The 19456-nt window shown below is 41.2% G+C and overlaps 1 protein-coding gene across 1 annotated transcript in view; it reads right to left on the bottom strand.

Moving 5' to 3' along the window:
* The window catches only part of wnt4 (wingless-type MMTV integration site family, member 4), a 40186-nt gene extending 34943 nt beyond the window's left edge, over nucleotides 1-5243 (bottom strand). Inside the window, exon 1 of the mRNA XM_061728175.1 lies at nucleotides 4577-5243. Coding sequence (XP_061584159.1) covers nucleotides 4577-4653 — 77 coding nt within the window. The 5' untranslated portion in view covers nucleotides 4654-5243. The remainder of the gene's footprint in view (nucleotides 1-4576) is intronic.
* Nucleotides 5244-19456: the final 14213 nt, after the last annotated feature.

The raw sequence follows: 19456 nt of genomic DNA, 5'->3' as shown, positions 1-19456 counted from the left end.
ATCACCAAAAGCATTAGGATTCATTTTCATGGGGTCATACATTCCTTCCCCACATTCCTGGACTATCTTTCTGATTTTAGTCAAGATATTTGTGTAAAGGCTGTAAAAGTTAACCTCACAGGTGTGCTGGAGGAAAGGTTCCTGAAAAAGTGCACAAAAATCCCAAAAGAATAGAATAGAATAGAATGAGTTGTGTGATGTTTCCTGACACCAGTCCACTGAGCTGCTGACGTCATGTACAGGTGACCAGGGCTGGAGATCCATTCAAATGTCAACAATCAATTTGATTCCGATTCTTAAGATTCAGAATTGATTATTAGGATTTGATTCGATCCGATTCGATTTCGATATTGATTTGGGTTAGTGTTATTAAAACTGTTGTTTGAGCTGTTGCATGAATGATATGACTGTAGTTCTGCAACATATTAATACTAGTATTATATTGAGATTCAACAGCAAGTATTGCAGCTAATGATGCTGTAAGGACCAATCAGCTCCCAGAATGCTGATAGAACTGAAACAGAAACATGGTGGGTCAGAATTACCAAACAGATCCAGGGAGGAAACAGAGACGGATGAAATCGCTTTTATTTTTTCCCATTTATGAGAATTTGGTTTTTCAGCATTTTATGCAAATGTAACCCCAAGACAGTATATAAAGTAATAAAATATAGACAATTTATGCAATTATAACTGAAAACTTTAATGTTTTCATACCTTTAAACATATTTAAAGGCAAAAACATGGCACCAGTTATTCTAGTGTCCAACAAAACAAATACCAAAAGTTGTAACGTAATGATGAAAAATAAAAATCAATCTTTAAACATATGAATCACGTTGTTCCGGCCAGATCCTCCCCACCCCATCTGGTGCCCCGGTTGGCCAGATGGCCACGTTGAATCGATTTTTAGGAATTAATATGAGAATCGATTTAGAATCGGAGAATGGATCTTTTCGACACAGGCCTACAGGTGACAGCTGAGTTTCCAACGTCTTGCAAACTCAACAGCTCATTATCGGGGGTGCAGAGACGCTTCTTCACAGTAACACATCCAGACTTAGACATCTGTTCTGTAATTGCACTGCCATCCCTCTTCCTTCACTGTCTGCTGTCTCTGTCCGTCTGCACGGCTTGGGAACAGGATAAAAGTCCAGAATATGTTCCCGCAGCCATATTGTGACTGATTCCTGCTTCCCTGATATTTCATCTGTGTCCATGACTACGTTTCCATGCAGTCAAAATTCGTGTTATTGCTAATATTCCGGTTACTGAAACATTGGGAATATTCTGTTTACATGGTAATTAATCATTCAGGATATCTGGATCAAACCAGCGACGCACGGAGAACATCATGACGCAATTAGCGTCATTTCTGCTTCTTCTTCCTGTATCCAAATTCAAAACAAATGCTGCTTCACGCAACTTTTCTCTCACCTTCTTGTAAATCTTCTATCCCGGTACTTTCTACCGTCTACAAATGCAGAAATGTTCATATCCTTCATTACATTTATGAAGTGATTAGTCTCCTCCTGGTCTTGGTTTCTCCGTGTTTATAAGAACTTCCTGGACTCAAAAGACCAGGATTCCTTGTGAACAGAGCATGTGCAGAAAACAGATTCATGTTCCGTTTGATGGGGATATTCTGTTTGGCGTTTACATGACCCAATATTCAGGTTTAAAAGGAGTAACCCAGGGGTCATATTGGGGCTTTTAAAAACCTGAATATGAGCAAATTCTGGTTATTCAAAGGGGTTATTGGTGTTTACATGGCCGTGCAAATTTGGGTTATTGCTAATATTGGGGTTTTAAAAGGGTTATTGATGCATGGAAACGCAACTTCAAGCTCACCCAGGTTAACAGATGGAGGTACTGTAGCAGTTGCTAATCACAAAGAACTAAAACTAACAAACTAAGAGGTGAACTGCTCTACTACAGGTGGTGGCACATATTTGTATTTCTACAACAACATTTAACTTAACTACAAGAGCACAGCCGTTGGTGGTCATCTACCTGCTCCATGGGTCCACAGTAAAACTATATAACAGCCATTTGATACATTGGAAACAGACATTTATTGTTTCCAAGGATGCATTCTTCAAACTCTGGTGATCCCCCGATGGTTGCTCTAATTCCAACATGAGTTTGCCGTCTTTATTGACAATCCATCTTACAGGAGTCACATATTTCACTTTCATGTTAGGGGGGATTGTAATTTCCTTGATGAGTCTGAAATAACCACATCGCCAGTTCAATTAGAAATATCTTGTCTGCCATTTTGATGCCTCTATCATACAGTTGAGAACAGTTCCGTATTGAACCTTAGGCCAGGAGGCAGAGAGACTACGTTAAGAGAAGTTAAGAAGCAGAAACAGGACGTGAAACAGCACACAGGTTGATGGGAACAGATCAGCCAGGGTTTAGTTTGGTCTACGTTATACTAAAGACAGATAACAGCAGTCTCACAAGGACACACTTTGTTTTTAATACCAATTAGTACAATTTTAAATTAAAAAATATTGAAATTGTCAAATAAAAGTATTATCTACTTAATTACTGTAAAGATTCCATACAATTAATTTGTGGGATAACTAATTCAATTAATTTGACATTAGAAGATATCTGATTAATGTTGCAGAAGCTTTCGTCTTTACCTTTCCTGTATTAAATTAGATAGATTAATTTGATGAATTACATATGAAATGATCAGCAGATGTTTTGATGAATCAGCTCTTTTTGGAAATGTATATTTGTTGCCTCAAATATCAGAATTTGATATAAGAAGAAAACATCGGTTCATATATTGGCTACGGACAAATATTGTTTTTGGAAAAAAAATCGTTTTTTACGGGAGGGCACATATTTAACGGAACAACATGACACGTTCCCACCCCTTTGTGGTGCAGACACAAGGTTAAAAGACAAAACAAGTGAGTCCTGCTGCTGCACAGATGGAGGGAGGAAGGCAAACAAACAGCAGCCACAGAAGAGATTGTCTTCATGCCTTAATCACACAATCACACAAATCAACCACTGCAACCACATGTTCAATTCATTTCTGTTGAATAAAACAGTGATTGTACTTCCTTATTTCATGTTTCAGTGACAGATATGAGCACTGTGACCTCTGACCCCTGCACAGGCGTTAAGGACTCCCGTACAGACAACACGGTCCTGTACTTGGGTTTGTCTCAACAGTGTAATCCCGGGAGAAGACTGGCAGCTCAGTTCCTGCCCCTACATGCCTGCTGTGTGCTGCTGTCACCACACCTTCATCCCCAACAGCACAATTACCCCGCACACAGTGACACGGTTCAAAGTAGACAGTGCTGTTTGGCAGAGCTTTAATTTGACATACTTTGATGAATCTGTCAACAGTATCAGTTATGCCGTCTGCAGCACTATCCTAGGTTATTATCAATATTACAAGGTCACTATTATGATGCAATGGAAAAACGAAAATACTCTTAAAAAACCCAGTAGTGACAGTGGTTGTTTGCCTTTTTAATAATACCTCCAAGTTGCAGGCGTTAGTTATAACAATTGAGCTGCATGCGCTTCTTTGGAGGAGACTTTCCTTTAAATGTTGATTGCTCCTTGTAAATGTGCTGCAGGTAGCAGGAATGAGTGGCAGCAGAGGACGGAGTGGAGCCTGTGGAGGAATGCAGCTCTCCACCTCCCACAGGCTGCCGGGGGAGCAGGCACACACACGCGGCCCGAGCAGACGGGCCCGCGCAGGGCGCTGCGCGCTGCGCGGGCCCGCTGCTGCGCTCGGGCTGCTGCGCTCGGGCTGCTGCGGTCGCTGCGGCCGCTGCATGCGCTTTACAGCCCACTCATCCAACCACACACACCAAGCAAATACAATACCGATGAAAAGGTTTCACTTGGGAGGCAAACAACCAACCTAACAATCAAATCCGTATTGGGATCCACTTGCAGAATTTCAGCGTATTCTGTCACGTATATTCATTTATATTCAACATTAAAATGTATATCAATTAACTGTTAAATTTTAGGATGTTGACGGTTGATAAATGACATTTTTATTAGCGCATGTGTATAATTTGGCTGGAACGAGATGCGCATTTTAACAGGACACATTAAAAGCAAATCCTAATTACCACATAATTATCCAAATCCTATGATAGGCAATGAGATTATCCCAAACTATTGCTCTGACTGGTTTTAGTTAAAAAAAAAGAAGAGTCATTGGAAAAGAATTACCCTTCAACATTTTTATTATATAGTTTCAAAAATGTTTTTTTTTCTTATTCAGTGAAGAGAGATCTACACCTTTCAAAAAAAGGTTTTCTTTTTCTTTTTTTGCACGACTGTTGCAGTATTGGTAAGTTATTAAGTCTGAGAGTGAGGGAGCATGTACGTGGTGGTTAACGATTAAACTGATCAGCCGCTGCCGATGAGAGAGGGAGAGAGGGAGAGAGGGAGAGAGGGAGACAGGGCAGACGATGTGAAGATGAAAGTGGAAGGAGAACAGTTGTGTCAGATGCAAGGAGATGAAAAGTGAGCCTAGTCTACTGTGTAAAATGAAGTTTTTGAAAGGTGAAGTCCAACTTACAGCCAGTTACTCGCGTTGGCCGAGAGGAGCGCGCAGTAGAGCATCAGGACGCAGCGCCAGATATATTCCTCGGTCATCTCGAGTGGCAGGGACTGGACGTCAGTGGAGGTGAAATAATCCCGAGGTGGAACAAGGGGCTATGGCTCGGCGATGAAAGAAATGAAAGAGATTGTAAAAAAATCCAGGGAATGACCTTAATCCATCGTCTGGAAATAAGTGTCTGAACCGCTGGGGAGACGCGCGACCTCCCGGTCTGTCCGCACCGGTTCTCCCGTCCCTCCTTCTGCCGGTCCGCGCTCACAAGGTACGGGGGGGAGGTGGAACAGGGGATGCTAAAGTGCTGCAGTCAAATGTATGACTCGAGTCTCGAACAGTCTTCTTATAATCAGCTTATATGTTGTCCTATTCAGACGCGCGTAAAAACAAGAGCGCACGGTGAATCTGTTGCAATGAAGAGCCAAAATAAACGAGCTCTCCGCTCCGCTGCTGCTTCTCCTGCTCACTTCTCACTTCACTTCCAGCTTTATCACAAGCTGGACGGTCTAATACATGCGGGGTTCTCCTGTCAGCGGGGTCTAGGCTCGGAAACTCTTCCCCCAACACATGCGCTCAGACCGGGGACATGAAGACGCGCGGAACCTTCTCCCCGAACGCACCGTCGCCTCTGGAAGAGCAGAGCTGAGTTAAGGGGCGGTGCGAGGATACTGAGGTATATGGCTGCAGGACGGGAGGCGTGTTCACTCAGCCCCTGTGGCACTGTGTGTGTGTGTGTGTGTGTGTGTGTGTGTGTGTGTGTGTGTGTGTGTGTGTGTGAGAGAGAGAGAGAGAGTGTGTGTGTGGGTGTGTGTGTGCGTGCATGCAGAAGTGTGTGCGTGCATGCAGAAGATATCTGTGTGTGTTTTAGAGGTCTCCTAGGAGGATGCAATAGCACAGCCATTCACTACTGCTCTCCCCTGCTGCCACCCTCCACTCCTGTCCAACACATACAGTCCTACACACACACACACACACACACACACACACACACACACACACACACACACACACACACACACACACTGCAAACACTTCTTGGCAACGCCTGTCACACTCAACCAAATATTCTGTGGTCTACGGGCTATTTAAAGATTGGCTGCAAAACGTCTGCATTTGAAAGCAAACGAGTGTCCCGGTGTGGTAGATCTCTGCTCCGAGCTATTGATTATTGATTGATTGATCTGAAGGAGGATAGGGAGCAGTGGGGCAGGCATTCCGATGATCCGTGAAGGAGCACAAGGACGATGCTGCCTGCATTTGGAATGTGTATTTACTGTGTACCTTCTAGGAATGTGTATACAGTGTTTGTATAGACTGTTTTTTAATTAATTTATTGGTATCGGCACTTTTTTAATGCAACAAATTGCAGATTTTTGCACACAGCTGCCAACTTTCTCTCTGTGTTTCTATTGAATGTGTTATGTGTCTGTTATGTGTGTGTTTGGGCGCGAGCTGCCGGATCAAATTGCCCTTCAAGGGATTAATAAAGTTGTCTTGAATTGAATTGAATTGAATTGAATTACCTGACTAATAAAAATCAAAATAAAAAGAAGATAGAAGTCTGTAAGGCGATTTTTTTTTTCAAAAATGGTTTAAATAAGTAAAACATTTGAAGGAGAAGGAACGCAGCTCTGTCTTTGTTGTGCATGAATCAGCATTGTCAAAATCCATCACTTCAAATGAGCACAGAACGTCAGTCTGAATTATGGAGATAAACAGTATAAAAAGACACGTAAACATACAGAACATTTTTAAAACTGTTTAAAAACTGAATGCACCCAGTGGATTAGGATTAAGAATTTATTTATACAAATAAAGTGAAGCAGAGGCAACAGAATAAGAGGCAATTTTGTTAATATTGATTAACAATGAATACAGTATTATAAAAATACATTATATATAGTACAATTGAACTTTATTCATTTATTCAATTAAGGAATTAATTAATCTAATGCATATTATTTTCCGTTATTATTGTGCTTCTGCATTTGAATTTACAAGGTTGAATATACAAGAAAAAGGCCAGGAAAATGAGAAAAAAAAATAACAAAAATAACAAAAAGACAACAATGACTCTCTTTGACCTCTCTACCTCTCCAGACAGCATGAACTTCATGTATTTAAGTTTTTCCCTCATGGTGTTATTTTTTTTTTCACCCAGTATCACATCTTTTTTTTTCTTAAAACATTTTTTTTTTATAAGAGTAAAACTTGTACCCTAAGAATTGTTGCCATGTTCCCCACAACACTAAGGGTCTTCTGACTCAGTTACTGTTACTTTGTCCCATTCTTCCTGTAAAACCATTAAGGTGAGACCCAATGCCAGCTATCCCTATCACAGTTTTTCACTAGTTGGCAATTCTTCACACTTTCTTGGAACAAGCTCTAATCTCTGCTCCACACCCCCCCCCCCTCTGGTCATCCCGCTGTTGCTTCCACCTGCCTGCTGTGTGCTGCTGACGTCCCCGACCCCCCCAGTCTGGCCTTCGGCAGGAGGGTTCCCCCTTATGATCCAGGTCCTGGTCCAGGTTTCTACCCCCTTATGATCCAGGTCCTGGTCCAGGTTTCTACCCCCTTATGATCCAGGTCCTGGTCCAGGTTTCTACCCCCTTATGATCCAGGTCCTGGTCCAGGTTTCTACCCTCCTTATGATCCAGGTCCTGGTCCAGGTTTCTTCCTCCTAAAGGGGAGTTTTTCCTTGCCACTGTTTGACTTAAGGTTTTTCTCCCATAGGGGAGTTTTTACCTGCCATTGTTTATGTAATAATTGCTCGGGGGTTTATGTTCTGGGTCTCTGGAAAGCGTCTAGAGACAACTTTTGTTGTATTAGACGCTATACAAATAAAATTGAATTGAATTGAATATGTTGCTCTAACATTTCTGTTTCCTCCTCTGCAGTAATTCAGTGATGCAGCATCCGTCACAGACCCTTCATGTCTGGACTTGCTGCTGATCACGGTCCTTATGATCCCTCTCGTCTTTGGTCTGAATGATTCTCCACCAAAAACATTTTGGAATAGTGATGTTTTTATAGAAACACTATGTGATGTTCCATCCCAGATCCACGTGTCCCTGCACACATCGATGCCACACGGGCGGAGTTCCTACTACAGTTACTATAGGGACTTCTGTTTATTCAGAGTGTGAGTGACATTTTTGTAAGAGAACTAAAAGCTCTCTGTTAAATGATTTGATAAAAGTAATCCCTCACCCATGTGGTTATATCAGTAACTAATGCCATGGGAGATCAGAGGTGTCCAACTAAGGCTTGAACATTTTCCTTTTACACAGTCAAATGCATCCAGATTTATTGAACTTGTTTATATTATAAGTTAAAGAAGAAAAACATTGCAAGTGGCTTTCCATTTTGATTTTTTGGGGTATTTTTTTTAACAGTTGGACTGTTTCTTTCATTGTATTTGTTTCAAAAAGGGAGAACGCTTCTCTGCCCATCTTTGCTCTTGAAAGAATAGATTTTCATAGACGTTTATGATTGTAATGTCATCATTAGAACCACCTGTTGATCACCTGTTTAAAACAGCCAACTTTCTTACCCCATAATTACTTGGGCTGCCAATCATGTCAACTTGGAATTTGTTACAAATCAGCAATACCAAAACTGAGCACATCCATGTGCAGTGCAGTGGATCAGTGGTTATACTGGGTGGAGTCTGCATGCTCTCTGCATGGGTTTTCTCCAGATACACCGGCTGCTTCTCACGCTCCAAAAACATGTGCATCAGGTTCATTGTTGATTCTAAATTGCCCATAGTTGATTCTAGTGTGACTGTTCTTCTATATGTTGCCCTGTGATGGACTGATCACCTGTCTATGGCAGGGGTCGGCAACCCAAAATGTTTTAGATCCATATTGGACCAAGTCGAAATGTTGAGAAAAAAGTTGAAATGTCGAGATTAATGTTAAAGTACAATCTCGAGAAAAAAGTCAAAATGTCGAGAAAAAAGTTGAAATGTCGAGATTAAAAAGGAAAGGAAAAAGGAAGAAAAAAAGAGAAAAAATGAAAAAAAAAAGAAAAAAGAAAAAAAGAGGAAAAAAAGAGAAAAAAAAGGGAAAAAAGAGAAAAAAAAGAAGAAAAAAAGTTAAAATGTGAAACATTTTTGAAAAATCTCCAGGGAGCCACTAGGGCGGCGCTGAAGAGGCTCTAGAGCCGCGGGTTGCCGACCCCTGGTCTAGGGTGTAACCCCTGCTTTTTACCCAAAGAGTAGCGGGGACAGGCTTCAGCTGACGCCTGTGACCCTAAACAGAAGAAAGCGGAGGGGTGTCACTGTCATGACTTACACAGACAACAGATAACAGAACAAGCCATTCATTAATGATAACGATAAAAGGTCAAACCAATGTCACATTTTTGTGTATGACAAGATGATCACATGATGGTGTCTTTTTAGACGTAGCTTTCTTGTTGTATAAAGGGACTGTTGGGCGGAAACATTTCTAGCCCCTGCAGTCTGACCAGCACTGATCTGACTGTAACCTCCTATGTGATTTATTGATTGTGTTGTTCTCTCAGATGTAAGTCGCTTTGGATAAAAGCGTCTGCTAAATAACAGTAGTAGTAGTAGTAGTGTGTACTTTCTCTAAATAAACCCTATTATCAACAACTATTAATGAACATAGCTGACTTGCTGACCTGTCATGCCAGGAGTCAGTTTGTTTAAACGATTATTTCCTGTTCCGTCTGTGGGGCTGGACAGCAGACGGAGCTGGGGAGACCTGCGTTAATGCTGAGCTGATATTTAGACACATGTATAAACTGTATTGCTCTCATCATCAGCTCCAAGTCTGTGAAGAGATAATGCAGAGATAAGGACATTGTTAGATTTTCTTTTTAAGCAATAATCTAAATGGTTTCAAAGACGCCCTTTGATTTGAGCAATAATATTGTACCTTACACTGTTACATTAATGATCTCATAATACTTTAGTGTAAGAATATAGTATAGCCTAAGAGCAGCAACCCACTTATAAAACATATTGTGATCATGTCAACTAACCAACGAATGAACCAACTAAACTAAACTAATATTTAGCATTAGCATTAAGTTAGCATTGAGCCAGTTATGACACTGGTAGTGTATACTTGTACACACTAACAGTCAAAAGTTATGACAAACTTTCCCATGTTTATTCACATATTATTTTCCTTATTTGCGTTGTGTAATAGTGCAAGATAGCAATCGTTCCAAACTTAAATGTATTTTTACATATTCAAGCTAAACTTGCGTATGTTAACATGTACAGGACTGTCTCAGAAAATTAGAATATTGTGATAAAGTTCTTTATTTTCTGTAATGCAATTAAAAAAACAAAAATGTCATACATTCTGGATTCATTACAAATCAACTGAAATATTGCAAACCTTTTATTATTTTAATATTGCTGATTATGGTTTACAGTTTAAGATTAAGATTCCCAGAATATTCTAATTTTTTTAGATAGGATTTTTAAGTTTTCTTAATATTAGTAATATTAGTATTAGGGCCAAACTAAGACAAAAAAAAAATTGGAAATAAAGTCGTAATATTACGACTTTATTCTCGTAGTATTACGACTTTATTCTCGTAACATTAGGCTATGACTTTATTCTCGTAATTTTACGACTTTATTCTCGTAATTTCCCATTTTTTTTGTCTTAGTTTGGCCCTAATAGTCCGTCGTAGTAAGCCACGATCAGCAGTATTAAAATAATAAAAGGCTTGCAATATTCCAGTGGATTTGTAATGAATCCAGAATATGACATTTTTGTTTTTGTAATTGCATTACAGAAAATCACAATATTCCAATTTTCTGAGACAGTCCTGTATGCTATGTGAGTATTTGCAGACGGGTGTTGGCAGCAGAAGCTTTGGCCCCTACGTACGTCCCACTGAAGCTCGTATGTACAGGTATGAGTGCATATGGGTTCTGATGTTGGCCGTTGCTGAGGTTTGGGTCGTGTCTCTGCCTCTAACTTCATTTCTCTGACCGGGGTTTGACGCTAAGAATATACTCTGGGATGATACTCTTCAGTGTGGAGCGTGGCTCTCCAACTACACATGCAGACACACACACTTCACACATGCAGACACACACACTTCACACATGCAGACACACACACTTCACACATGCAGACACACACACTTCACACATGCAGACACACACACTTCACACATGCAGACACACACACTTCACACATGCAGACACACACACTTCACACATGCAGACACACACACTTCACACATGCACACACACACACTTCACACATGCACACACACACACACTTCACACATGCAGACACAGACACTTCACACATGCACACACACACACACTTCACACATGCAGACACACACACTTCACACATGCAGACACACACACTTCACACATGCAGACACACACACTTCACACATGCAGACACACACACTTCACACATGCACACACACACACACACTTCACACATGCACACACACACACACACTTCACACATGCACACACACACACTTCACACATGCAGACACACACACTTCACACATGCAGACACAGACACTTCACACATGCACACACACACACACTTCACACATGCAGACACACACACACTTCACACATGCAGACACACACACTTCACACATGCACACACACACACTTCACACATGCAGACACACACACTTCACACATGCAGACACACACACTTCACACATGCAGACACACACACTTCACACATGCACACACACACACTTCACACATGCAGACACACACACTTCACACATGCAGACACACACACTTCACACATGCAGACACACACACTTCACACATGCACACACACACACTTCACACATGCAGACACACACACTTCACACATGCAGACACACACACTTCACACATGCAGACACACACACTTCACACATGCAGACACACACACTTCACACACCTCCACGGACCGGGGCGAGTCATCTGATACTGAACTCTCTGGAACAAGGTGATTTGGTATTGATCTGCCTGGGCAGTTTTTGTTGCAGTAGCCAAGGTACATGTGACAAACAAGAAAAATAGCCACTGACTGCGTTTCCATGCATCAATAACCCTTTTAAAACCCCAATATTGGCAATAACCCGAATTTGCACGGCCATGTAAACACCAATAACCCCTTTGAATAACCAGAATTTGCTCATATTTGGTTTTTTAAAAACCCCAATATGAGCCCTGGGTTACTCCTTTTAAAACCTGAATATTCAGTCATGTAAACACCAAACAGAATATCCCCATCAAACGGAACAGGAATCTGTTTTCTGCACATGTTCTGTTCACAAGGAATCCTGGTCTTTTGAGTCCAGGAAGTTCTTATAAACACGGAGAAACCAAGACCAGGAGGAGACTAATCACTTCATAAATGTAATGAAGGATATGAACATTTCTGCATTTGTAGACGGTAGAAAGTACCGGGATAGAAGATTTACAACAAGGTGAGAGAAAAGTTGCACGAAGCAGCATTTGTTTTGAATTTGGATACAGGAAGAAGAAGCAGAAATGAGGGGAATTGCGTCATCACGTTCTCCGTGCGTCGCTGGTTTGATCCAGATATCCTGAATGATTAATTACCATGGAAACGGAATATTCCCAATGTTTCAGTAACCGGAATATTAGCAATAACCCCAATTTTGACTGCATGTAAACGTAGTCAGTAATTGCATGTACATGCAGTGATTGATAATCGGCCATGGCGTTCTGTTGGGAGAGATCATCACGTTCTTGAGGTTTAAAAACAAACAAACAAAGAAAAGAAATGCCCAGATTGGGACTGTTATTGGAATCTACAAGGTTCTATCCTGGGCCTGAAGGATCTGCTCCCTCTGAACCTTCTCAACCAGATGGATGTTGGAGTGTGTGCTGGACAGAGCGTGGCACTCGCTGTCACTTCAATGCCACCGTTATCAGGATATAAGGAAGGCTTTTCTCCCAGTCCCCTGCCCCAGCTCTGCTCAGCGGCCAACAGAGGGGGGAAGTGAGTAATGGAAAAGGAAATCACTAATCGCTGTGCTTTTAGGAAGGGGTCTCAACATCTAACACTGAAATTCCTTTCTGTAATAGAAAAGAGAGTTGGAGAAAATTACACTCTACTAAGATAAATCAAACAATGCTTTAACTTTATTACTTCATGAACTTCAAGGAAAACTCAAATAGTCTACTTAAAGAAAAAAATATATATCAAACAGTGCAGCTAAGTTTATTCTAAAGTGCAAAACGATTCTTTATTAAAGTCCAATGACTGAAATTCATGAGGGAGCACTGCTTTGAAAGCTGAACCAACATTCTGTTTTTGCAGAACACTTTTAAAAACCTTATTTTCTGCTTATTTAGGGCTGATCCTCGTAGGCATACACATTCAAAGCACTCAAATGTCTCTTTTAATCATACAGTGTCAAAAAGACACATTTCCACCACTGAAAAGGACTAAATGCAAAGAACTCACAGCAAGAAATGAAGGATTTTTTTTAATTTATGAATGAAACAAATCATTATTGGTGAGACACATCAAATGAGCTCAAAAACTAAAGCTAAATAAAAGTTCACAAAATGCACATTATGTAACATCAAAGAAAACTTATTTGGGACGTTTGAATTCAGAATAGTTTTTTTTTTCTTATAAAAAACAATTATACAATTGTATCAAAAGTATTGTAAAGAGGCTTTCCTTACAATATTAATACTTGAACATTCTGTTAATATATCTACAAAACTCTTTAGGAATTTGAAGTTTAAAGATTCTTTAACCTAATAAGTTAAAAACCAGTCTTAAAACCTACTCTTTTATCTTCTTTCTGTTGCTCTATACATGCATCATCTCTTCATCCTAAAGCGTACGGCAGCGCAGCTTGGGTTTGCTGAGCAGTGCAGGATTCACCAGACTTCAGGAACAACAACAGGAGCAGAGTTGAGAAGCTCGGACATTCATTACACTTAATTACAGTACATTCATTACAGTTGCACCTTGCTGCCATTGAACTAAGAAATAATGTCTATTGCTGATTTAAATGTGATGTGATCTGCCTGCAGCTACAGCTGGACTGATATTGGGCAATGATCCTAGGAAATGTAGAACAAAATGGCTGATAAAAATCATCGACCTGATTCAAGTGTTATGGTGGGAGTTTATTAGACGTATTAGACGTCTGCATGGAGGAACTGACAATGTGACAATTTCACTATAAGATTTAGGTTTTCTGAAAAGCGTCAGTTAATTAAAGACCAGAAATTGATGCTGAGTGTTATTTACCTCATTAGTGCTTTTAACTATGTCCCTTTGTCAATTGACTGGCCAATCCTCGTTTTTTTGTTGTAATTTTTAACCTGATGCACCAGATGGTTTAGTGCACAGAGACTTCTGGGAAATCTTCTGTTCAGTTTGGATGAGAGCAATAGCAAAAACAACAACAACAACAACAACAACAAAAACAAACCAAATCCTTTGCAGGCTATTGGGTGAAACCTCTGTTAATGACCTACAACAGCAAGCTAACGCCATCCACTGTGTTTCCATGCATCAATAACCCTTTTAAAACCCCAATATTAGCAATAACCCGAATTTGCACAGCCATGTAAACACCAATAACCCCTTTGAATAACCCGAATTTGCTCATATTCAGGTTTTTAAAAACCCCAATATGAGCCCTGGGTTACTCCTTTTAAAACCTGAATATTCAGTCATGTAAACGCCAAACAGAATATCCCCATCAAACGGAACAGGAATGTGTTTTCTGCACATGCTCTGTTCACAAGGAATCCTGGTGTTTTGAGTCCAGGAAGTTCTTCTAAACACGGAGAAACCAAGACCAGGAGGAGACTAATCACTTCATAAATGTAATGAAGGATATGAACATTTCTGCATTTGTAGACGGTAGAAAGTACCGGGATAGAAGATTTACAAGAAGGTGAGAGAAAAGTTGCACGAAGCAGCATTTGTTTTGAATTTGGATACAGGAAGAAGAAGCAGAAATGATGGGAATTGAGTCATGATGTTCTCCGTGCGTCGCTGGTTTGATCCAGATATCCTGAATGATTAATTACCATGGAAACGGAATATTCCCAATGTTTCAGTAACCGGAATATTGGCAATAACCTGAGTTTTGACTGCATGTAAACGTAGTCATCCAGTCAGGTACAAAAAGTACATCTGCCATATGATGCTTTTGGCCCCAAAGAAGTAGCTCAGGGTGGTGTAGGATTGATTCAGTTGTGACAGTTATCTTTGGGATCTCAGGAGAGTCCAGCTGCCTCACAAGGTGAGGACTCCTGCTGCATCCTGGAGTATCCTCTGCTGCTCACAAACACCACAAATCAACTTTGTGCAAAACATGCAAGCATGCAAGAATTCATGCCACAACTGAGCAGTTTTAACCCAGCGTTTCCCCCCCAGCGTGTGTGTGTGTGTGTGTGTGTGTGTGTGTGTGTGTGTGTGTGTGTGTGTGTGTGTGTGTGTGTGTGTGTGTGTGTGTGTGTGTGTGTGTGTGTGTGTTGTGACCTACTCTGGCTCACTGCAAGCATGTGTCGCTCCGGAGGGAGCCCAAGACGACTGACTGTGAAAGAAATCATTATCTCCCACGGAGTCACAGTCATCTGGGCTCACTACACACAGCATGCTGGCACCCCCCCCCCCCCCCATCCACTAAAACACACACACAGTTACCAGTACTCCAGTTGTAAAAAAAAAAATCAAGGGGGATGGTGGATTTTATCATATGGGGACAGATAATTTGTGCTGATTACAAATAATATAATATATTACAAATAATAGCAGTGACCAAAACAGCTGCAGAAATACTGCAGGAATGACATAGCAGCAGTTAAATGCAGCCTTCTGTAAGCTTTAAATATCCACTGGGCTTACATCAAATACATCAAAACACAACAATAAAAAACACTTTTCTGAACTTATCAATATGACTCTGTCCTTCACAGGATAAGTAACATGGATCACTGCAAAAACTCACAATCTTAACAAGAATATTTGTCTTATTTCTAGTTAAAATGTCTCATTTTAGTAAAAAAAATCTCATTACACTTAAAACAAGACTCATCACTGGAAAAAACAACAATTTCCACCTGTTTCAAGTAGATTTTCACTTGAAATAAGTAGAAAAATCTGCCAGTGGAACAAGATTTTTTTTGCTTGTAATGAGAAGATAAATCTTGTCCCACTGGCAGATTTTTCTACTTATTTCAAGTGAAAATTGACTTGAAACAGGTGAAAATTGTCAAATAAGTTATTTTTCTGGTGTTATTTTTCTGGTGATGACTCTAAATGTTGAAATAGCAGTAAAACCACATTGAGGAAATTACATAAGGGATAGAAAGGGGGGATGATTTGGACCGTTTTAATTTCAGGGGGGATGCCATCCCCCTCATCCCCCCTCATCCCCCCTCATCCCCCCTCAATTCTGGTACTGACAGTTACACTCAACGACACAACTATGAACAACTTTGTGTGATAGTTAAAGACAGTGAGAGAGAGATGGACAGGCATGAACCCATGAAGGAGAGGGAAGCGGGGTCATGACAGAAAAGGTCCGAGTCAGGACACGTTACCCTAATGACCTCCCCGTCTCCATGGGAACGGGAGCTGATACATATAACCAACACAAAAGCATTCATGGCAGCACAGGTTTTATATTGCCCCTGGCTTTACACTCCTGTGCCATCACCCTGGCAACACTAATGCTGCTCAACCCTCCAACATTTACTCTTTGGAGACACACAGTCATGCACAAATGAACTGTTGCTTGCACACACTCAAGCAGACTTTAGCTCTTTTCCCTATACCGGGCCAGGCTAGGCCAAAGCTTAAATGTGCTAAAAGCCCCTTGCCTCAATTGGCTTTTAGAAAAAATCCTTCCCATTCCCACTGTTGGACTGATAGCCCTATTGTGCTGTGCCCTGACCTGCCCCTAATTTAGCACAATAGTGGAGGTGTCCCCTATTTGGTGATGACCCCTATTTCTTTAATAAGGTATGTTTTTGATGTATTTTTGTAATACGTATAAAACTGTTGTGCAAAAAACCAAAACAACCCAAAACAAAAAAAAAAAATCAAACACACATGAAGAAAAGAGTGCTGAAAGTTCACCACTGCTTCACGAACCGGAACCGGAAATGCGTTTCTACCAAGCGAACCAATCACAGCCCTCTCCGTCTGCGTTGGGTCGTAGTTCCATTTTTTGGGAGGTGCAGGTCAGGCTACGGCGTAGGCTACGGAGAGACTCCCGCGTAGCCGCGTAGCCGCGTACCCTACGGTGTAGGCTCTGCATTGATTTAACGTAAAAACATCTCTGCAAGGAAATGATTTTGATAAAGCCTGTGTCTTCTAAACTTATGTAACTGAATGATGGGACTTCACAAAAGATGATGTCACAAACACACACCTTCTTGTTCCCCATTGTCTTAACAGACTTTCTGACTTCCAGTGAGTCAAAGGATAGAGTTTAAAATCTTACTGCTGGTCTACAAAGACCTGAATGGTCTTGGACCAAAATACATGGTTGCTCTGTTAGTCCCTATGAAGCTCCCAGACCCCTGAGGTTCATCTGGATCTGTTAGTTCCTATGAAGCTCCCAGACCCCTGAGCTTCATCTGGATCTGTTAGTTCCTATGAAGCTCCCAGACCCCTGAGCTTCATCTGGATCTGGTTTGTTGTGGTTCCAGAACCAGAACCAAGCAAGGTTCAGCAGCGTTCAGTTATTCTGCTCCTCACCGGTGGAACAAACTTCCTGTAGACCTGAGGTCTGCTGCAACTGTAGATCCTTTAAATCAGGGTTAAAAATATTACTGTTTACTGAAGCTACTCCTAAATTAAACTTACCTGCTGTATTCTACTGCCCTTATTTTTAACAGATTGTGCTTTTTATTATTTTACTTCTTTTCTTATCATCTTATTCAATCTTATTTGCTATTTACTGTCTAATTAAGTCTAATTATTTACTGTCTAATTATGCCTTGCCGCTTTTAATGTCAATGTAAAGCACTTTGAATTACCTTGTGTTGAATTGTGCTATATAAATAAATTTGCCTTGCCTTTCTCAAAGAACAAATTTAAACAGGCTGGCTCATAATGCAAGGAAACGGGGGAGAGTTGTTGGACAGCTGCAGCTTGGCCAGGATCAGTACTTCATTCACTGAGTGTTCTAAAACAGCTGAACAACTGAACATCATAGCTAAATACTCAACTATGGTCTTTAGTGATAATCAGCAGATCACATTTTCAGAATCAGCGCAGGTGAATTCGCCTCATATCCCGCCCTCTACACGCCCACTTTTTACCATAAATGGTGAATGCAAACTACTTGATGACTGTATTTGCATATAAATGAGCCTGCTGAGCATGTGCAGCGCCACCTGCAGTCTGTTGTGCGTCAGAATGAATGAGACGTGTCGAGCCACTAAATTTCACGGAGACTGAGATGGAGATGTTGTGGATGAGGTGGAGGCAGGAAAACTTTTTTTTTATTTGGCGGTCACAGTAGTGGCACTAATCACTAACAGAAAGAAAGCGAGTGAGTGGCAGCACGTCGTTGCTGCGCTGTAAACGCCGTGAGTGCCACGGACAGATGGTGCAGAAAAAAAAGAAGTGGTGTGATTTGAACGTGGAGTCCAAGAGGACAGTGGCCCGGCACGCATTTGTTCTGTCCTCAGTCCCTCTCCAGTTGTCGCGGTGGTGACGAGGAGGTTCCTGGCGTGTCCTGCACCGCGGCTGCAGCACCAGCAGCAGCAGAGTCCTGACTGACGCTGAGCTTCAAACACAGAGGGACATGATCAGCGCTATTTTATTATAAGTCTGATATGTGATGACATTAAAAGTATGACATGGATCTGGCTTCATTTCACCACCTCACCGCCTACGTTGCCAGTTCAAAGTTAAAGTCAAAGTAGCTTTATTGTCAATTCTTCACATGTCAAGACATACAAGGAATCGAGAGGACGTTTCCCACTTCCCTCGGTGAAACACACAGTGGGGAGAACAAGTATTTGATACACTGCCGATTTTGCAGGTTTTCCCACTTGCAAAGCATGTAGAAGTCTGTAATTTTTATCATAGGTACTCTTCAACTGTGGGTGACAGAATCTAAAAAAAAAAATCCAGAAAATCACATCGTATGATTTTTAAGTAATTAATTTGCATTTTATTGCATGACATAAGTATTTGATACATCAGAAAAACAGAACTTAATATTTGGTACAGAAACCTTTGTTTGCAATTACAGAGATCAGACGTTTCCTGTAGTTCTTGACCAGGTTTGCACACACTGCAGCAGGGATTTTGGCCCACTCCTCCATACAGATCTTCTCCAGATCATTCAGGTTTCGAGGCTGTCGCTGGGCAATACGGACTTTCAGCTCCCTCCCCGACAGTTCTCCCCACTGTATAATGTGTGCAGGCACAACAGATAGACAAGACATTCCTAAAAAGTTCACATAAATAAATACAACATTTACTAGTACTAAGATGGTAGTGCAAAAGGCAATGTTTGTAAAAAAGAAACCTTCCTTAGGGTGTTTTTGGACATTGTGTGAAGTATTTAGACATAAACAGTAAAGTAAGGTGACACAGTGGGGGGGGTATTGGGGGGATTTCAGTTCAGTTCCCTGTCTGTCTGGAGGATCTGGCTGGGGGGAGTGAGGGGAGAGAGTTTAGCTTCCTGACCGCTTGGTGTGTGAAGCTGTTTCTGAGTCTGGCGGTGCGGCAACGGAGGCTCCTGTACCTTCTACCTGAGGGTAGGAGGCTCCTGTACCTTCTACCTGAGGGTAGGAGGCTCCTGTACCTTCTACCTGAGGGTAGGAGGCTCCTGTACCTTCTACCTGAG

This window comes from Cololabis saira, chromosome 8 (assembly GCF_033807715.1).
Source record: "Cololabis saira isolate AMF1-May2022 chromosome 8, fColSai1.1, whole genome shotgun sequence".
In the NCBI taxonomy this organism is placed as follows: domain Eukaryota; kingdom Metazoa; phylum Chordata; class Actinopteri; order Beloniformes; family Belonidae; genus Cololabis; species Cololabis saira.
This window is presented reverse-complemented; position numbering and strand designations above follow the sequence as displayed.